The following is a 6000-nucleotide window of genomic DNA, read 5'->3' as shown; positions in this document are numbered from 1 at the left end:
TTTTTTCTTCATTAGCACGCTGCTGCCACTTTGCCCGGCTAACCCTAGTTTTGTGCAGCTCCGGGCTAATGTTGTGGTATAATTGAGGACTATTGTGCTTGTAAGCAACTGGCTTTGCAATTTACTCGTAAGTATTTTATAATAACAACCAAAAATCAAAAATACATAAAAAAAAAGAAAAAAAAAGCTCCCAAGTTCACATTCAAAGTGATTTTTTGTTGTTGTTGCCAAAGCTTGAGTCAATGGTTCTTTTCACCTGAAGCGTCTTTTCAAGTCATTGTCAGCTGCTCACACCCTGGGACACTTCAAAACCCTGGAGACTTTCCCTGTTCAACAGTGCCACAAACCGGACACTCACACAGATATACGCCGAGCTAGCGAGCTTCAATGGGAGGTATCAGTCAGAAGGTGAGAATTTTTCAGCTAAGTGCAACGTTTATTCTCAGCAAATGTGGGTGAGGATCGGCCAACCACACCTGTGCGTTGAGCAGATCCAGAAGATTCTTGTATTCTCACACAGTGAGAGGGACAGTCAGACAGGGATAGAGAGAGAGAGAGAGAGAGAGAGAGAGAGAGAGAGAGAGAGAGAGAGAGAGAGCGCGTTGGTGGTGAAAAGGGCTTTTTGATAGATTGTAAGGCGCAGCTTTGGCTAAAATAAGCTTATGGCCAAATGTGTCGGCAGGGTCTCCTACTGTGTCCTAAATGAGCTCATTATATGCTTCTATATCGACTGAATTTCAGCAATGTCGTGTTAAGAGTGCAGCAGACATGATGCGGCAGCTAGCAAGGTTACAAAAGCATGTCGAAAATCAAAGGAGATCCCTAGAAATGCTTTTTTTTCCACATAGAGAACATCTCGGTTCTTCAAGGTGCTGAGTGGAGAATTCCCAGTGTCTTTGCATGGGTTGTGTCTGTGCACTTGTTTCAGGCAAAAGAGGAACTGTGGCCAGACGTACCATTTATAGCAAAAGGCAAAAAGGGAACCACTTAAAATACATCCTTTCAACAGACATCCTTTCTACAGACATCACTCAGCAATGGGCTATAGATAAAGAGTAACAGTTTGGCCATAGTCTCCTGTTACAGTTCTTTCTAGATCGCTGCGTCTCTCCATTAATCAAGATGCTGGAGGAATAAAAGCTGAGGCTGGGCCTAGCTTGGCCCTACACTCACACAGTACAATGCTAGGAACTTCCACGTGAACAATTAACAAGTGAGATGCAGCATCTTGTAACATTGGCAAAGTTATGGGCTGATTTCTGTGGCTAACGGTTGGGTTAAAATCAGCTGCTTCTTCTCACGATACACTCACAGTATTGTCAGTTAGTTAATCGTGTCCGATTCTCCTCGGTTAGGGATGAAGTGGTTCTAATGGAGTTTTGTGGTTTTTGTTGTGGTTTCTTCTTCTTTTTTTTTGAAGCTCTGTCAGCCCACGCTGTCACTTTGTTATGCAATTCAGTTATTTCTGTTCCACAAAGCTACTCGGACTGAAAGACAGAAAAGAGGACAAGGGAGGCCAGTTAGAGGTGCATGTTCACTGATTTCAATCTGGGCCATGACCCAACACCAGCTCCACTGTGTCACTGACAGTACAGTTTTCTGTAGGTCATGACATGGCCGTAAGATGGACAGTTTAAGTCAAATAAAACACACCTATACTGTTCATTCAAAATGCCCAACATTTAAAAACATGCTTTCACAAGAACATTTATTAAAATACGCTAACACTAAGACAGGCATCACAGGACTTACAGCAGATGAGTGGCTCATTTTGTCAAAGCGGAACTTCAAGTTGGACCTTGGTGATGTCTTACTCCTCCCATCTGCTGAATTTAGATAAGAAAGGAAGGAAAGTCTCTTTAGATGGCACACATCTTGTCATCTCTGTTAAAATGCTATCAGTATGTGTGTGTGTGGTTGTACTTGTGAATGGAGCTTTGTGAGGACCACTTAAAGCTTTGAGTGAGGATATTCTTTGGAAAGTGAGGACATTTTGTCCTGCCCTCTCTTTTTTCAAGGGGCTGTTTGAGGGTTAGGACTTGGTTTCAAGGTTGGGGGTGGAATTACACTAGGTAGGTTTGTGTTAGTGTGTGGTTTGGGCACAGGCATTCAGTTGTGATTGTTAAGGTTAAGGTAAGAGGCTAAGGAATGCATTATGTCAAAAAGTGTTCTCACAAAGATAGACGTACAAGGATGTGTGTGTGTGTGTGTGCGTGTGTGTGCGAGGGTGCGTTTGTGCGTGTGTGCGCGAGTGTGTGTGTGTGGATGTAGGTTTACCTGTGGGGCTGCGGCACATGATAACAGGGGTCCCTGATCCCTGGCTGTCCACACTGAGGGCAGGACTAAAGGCAGAGGAGGTCGCTATGAACGGATGGCTGGCCTAGGGGGCATAGACAGCACAGAGACATTTAACATGGAGGAAGAGATGAAGTAGCAAAGAAACTGAAGACAACATGTTGCTTTTACACCTGGCTTCGTGAAGGGATCAGTGTAAACAAACCAGGCTAGCTGTTTCCCCTTGTTTCCAGTCTTTGTGCTAAGCTATAGCTGAGACCACAATAGCTTCATGTTTACACACAGATATGAAAGTGCATTAGTCTTCTAATCTAGAATCCCACCCAGTTGAATGGTGAGAGTTGGAAGGATTTTGGCAGCATTTGTCACATGATGTATAACAAGACTGACAGGGAGTGTCATCTGATACACAACAAGTGACAGGAGCTGTAATGATCATGATCAATGAGCTCACTGTGGACACTCTATTAGACACTTTGTAATTGCAGACTATTTCATCCATCGAAGCTCTGACACTAGCAACAAACTGCACACTCCTTTTTACACTTCAAAACCACATGCTACAGACAAGCGTATTACATTGTAAACAACAGATACAGTAGGACAGAACTACAGAAGAGATTGTACTATACATTTTACTACTGTGAACCGTGAGAGTTCTACTTACTGCTTCCAGTTCCTCCAGGGCTTCTGTTTCTCCCGTGGTGCTGCTGAAGCTGCTGGTGCTGGATGAAGAGCGGGAGATGTTGGGTCTGCCACTGATGCTGCTGCACTCCTTCAGCTTGAGAAACGGCCTGTTTAGGAAGACATTTGGGCAGAAAGTCAGATGATCTTCATGTGACTGCACTGTGGAGAAAGCTCGGCCCTACCAATTACTCATTTTACCTAGAATGACCCTGCGTTCCAAATCGCATGCTCTTTCTTTTTTATATTCTACATACTACATCTGACCATAGAAATAATCTAGTTAGGATGCAATAAGCTACAATTGGGACATACATTTACATATTTATTTCATCATCACATTGCGCCTTGATCTTGCCTCTTGCTTTTATATCCGTCACATTCCCGGTTGTTTTCATAAAGAGGCTTCGTCGATGTGATGTCACTTCCGGTACGCACTGGATTGTGGGTCAGAATCGCCCCAATAGGATGCTGTTTTCAACACTAAAAATCTCCTCCGGATCTAGTAGACATCCAGGTATTTTTAATCGACCACAGGAATTGGGACATCCTAAATCTTTTTTCTACCATACTAAATAGCAGAAAGTATGTGTATTGGAACACAGCCTGATTGTCTTTTCATTAAACTTGTGTAGTGTACTTCGTAGATCTCAGAGGAGTGGAACTACCGCCGGTCTTACCTCTCTTTGTTGGGGCATATCTCAGGCGAGCTGGGATTTGACGAGGTCTCCGACCTCACTTCTTGGGACAGCGACAGTGGGCAGATCTCCGCAGGCTTCTGGTCACTGCAGACCAAAGGAACACATTTAAGGACAACGCTAAACGTGAAATCATCCTGGACTCCAGCTGACCGCGTATGCAGGAACAAACCAGAGTAAACATGGTGGTGATATTGAACATGGAGGTGCTCATCAACACATACCTGCGTGTCTGTTTGTCCAATGGGTTGTCTGTGCTGGAGTGGAGACGGGGGAAGAGGCCTGAGCGCCTTTTCACCGGGCTCTTCAGAGGAGACTTGGCCCCCAACACAGGAGGCTGAAGAGCACAAATCACAGTCATGTTGCTCCTTTTTAAAAAATGAATGTCACAGACTCTTGGTGTTAAAAGGTTATGTTTGATAGAAGGAACAAGGAACAGTAAGAGGTCACCCCCCCACCCACCCCCCATATGGCTACCCTTTTTACTCACAGTGAAGGTGCTCTTTGTGCACTCGCTGGTGCTCTGCGGCAATACCCCTCCACTAACGCTGGCTGGCAAACCACCTCCTACCCCAGGGCTCCTGTGACGGTGAGACCCCACCATGGTCTCCATGGAGTGGCTCCTGACACGCATGGCTCTCTGGGAGGAGGGAGAGGAAACAAGAGAATGCAGTATGAATCATTTTAAATTAAGATCATTTGTGCTATGATACTACACAACCTCCAGAGGGCAACGTTCTCCAAGAAAGAAGCAAAGTAAGTTGGAGTAGCTCCATGAACGTGCTAATGTGCTAATCTCTATTATTAAAATGAATTTGATTGTATATCGATTCAGTTCATTGATAACAAGATTCATTTGAACATAGCAGTTTCCACAATCCTTACTGGTCAGTAAACTGAAATTAGATAACACATGTTCATGTTTTGTCTTTTTACGGACCACAGATAGGCCTACATCATGAAGTAATTATGTTCTCTGAAATTATTAACACAAACAACGTCATATAAAATAATGTTTATTGATTGTGTTGTGATCTTCTGTTGCATTTACAGTAACACAAACAAGTAATACATAGCCACTGCCAGCACAACAATGAGAACAGCGCCCCCTGGTACTGACTGCAGAAAGTGCAACATAGCTGTCCATAATGCCTGCAAAGAGCAAGAGAGCCAAATTAGTCACACACAGACACACAGACACACAGACACACACACACACACACACACACACACACACACACACACACACACACACACACACACACAGAGGCTGTGTTAGAAACAGCCTACTAACGTCCTCCCTACTACATTCTCAACATGTATGTATACTACATACTGTCTACTTAACAATCCATTGTGTATGCGACGTTCGTAGGACCGTTTACACTGAAGTATTGAGAAGCATCTCAGCTGACGTGAATCACGTCACAGTGGACAAGCTAACGAGCTGCCATTGTAAATAAAACATTGTTTATAATAAATGTATTTTGACGTCTGGTCTACATTCTCAATGTTAGGACTTCCAGAAGAATGTTAATGCAAAGAAAAGAAAATTACAGTTTTTTTCGATCGCTAAACCACAGTGGGCACAACTGTAGCTTAATGTGCAAAACTCTAACTACAGTCTGCACTACCAACAGTCATTGGAGCTGAACAGTTCACTTCACCTGCAAAACAGGTTCAGTGCAGCAAACACTATGAATTGTCCTCATTGAGATAACACACAGTGTCACTCAGAACACACTCAGAGTATAAACACTAGCATCAAACCCCAATACACAAATTACAAACTTTTAATCTTTACAGTTTGAATAATATGAGTTATTTCACACAAATTACATAATATTTTCTCTGATGAAAGGGTGAAATTATTTCACATGAAATTGTTTATTTTATAACATACCATTTTTTTAAGGAAAACAAAAAGAAATGAAGATCAGAAGTTTGCTTCAATAGATACACATTTTGTATATGTTATTGAAAACATTTCCAAATGTAGTATTTATCTGTGTAAATATTCTAAAATTGTAATACAGAAATCAATTCCTGTAATGTTGTCATTTACTGTAAGGATGCAACTCTAAGCTGTTTGTTTGCTGGAAAATTCGTATTACAGATGCAACTTTAGATTTTTGCAGATTGGGTTGCACTCTCAACCCTGCCTCTCTCAATGAGAGACCATGATTCACAACAGGGTCTATCAGTGTTACCCTTCCTGGACTTCATCAGACATTACAGCTCTATGTCTTCTAGGTCTTCCTCCACACATCCACACTCTCACTGCCACTCTTCTACCTCCAACAACCTATCTTCCTGGGTCCAT

The 6000-nt window shown here is 42.7% G+C and overlaps 1 protein-coding gene across 7 annotated transcripts in view; it reads right to left on the bottom strand.

The window, feature by feature from the left end:
- Positions 1-6000, bottom strand: part of rap1gap2a (RAP1 GTPase activating protein 2a) — a 90174-nt gene that overhangs the window by 630 nt on the left and 83544 nt on the right. For 4 of the 7 annotated variants that reach the window (XM_080025275.1, XM_080025279.1, XM_080025277.1 and 1 more), the window contains 7 exons: positions 4168-4317; positions 3902-4014; positions 3660-3764; positions 2963-3089; positions 2278-2380; positions 1753-1826; positions 1-1487 (listed from right to left, as the gene is read on the bottom strand). The exon at positions 1-1487 is cut by the window's left edge and continues 630 nt beyond it. In XM_080025275.1, the coding sequence (XP_079881401.1) occupies positions 1479-1487; positions 1753-1826; positions 2278-2380; positions 2963-3089; positions 3660-3764; positions 3902-4014; positions 4168-4317 (681 nt within the window). In that variant the 3' untranslated portion in view covers positions 1-1478. Of the gene's footprint in view, positions 1488-1752; positions 1827-2277; positions 2381-2962; positions 3090-3659; positions 3765-3901; positions 4015-4167; positions 4318-4697; positions 4830-6000 lie in introns of those variants that run through there. The other 3 variants (XM_080025276.1, XM_080025280.1, XM_080025281.1) reach the window with 2 other exon arrangements.

This window comes from Ammodytes marinus (assembly GCF_949987685.1).
Source record: "Ammodytes marinus genome assembly, chromosome: 3".
Classification (NCBI taxonomy): domain Eukaryota; kingdom Metazoa; phylum Chordata; class Actinopteri; order Uranoscopiformes; family Ammodytidae; genus Ammodytes; species Ammodytes marinus.
Note: the sequence above shows the minus strand (reverse complement) of the source record. Positions and strands in the feature narration are given on the sequence as shown.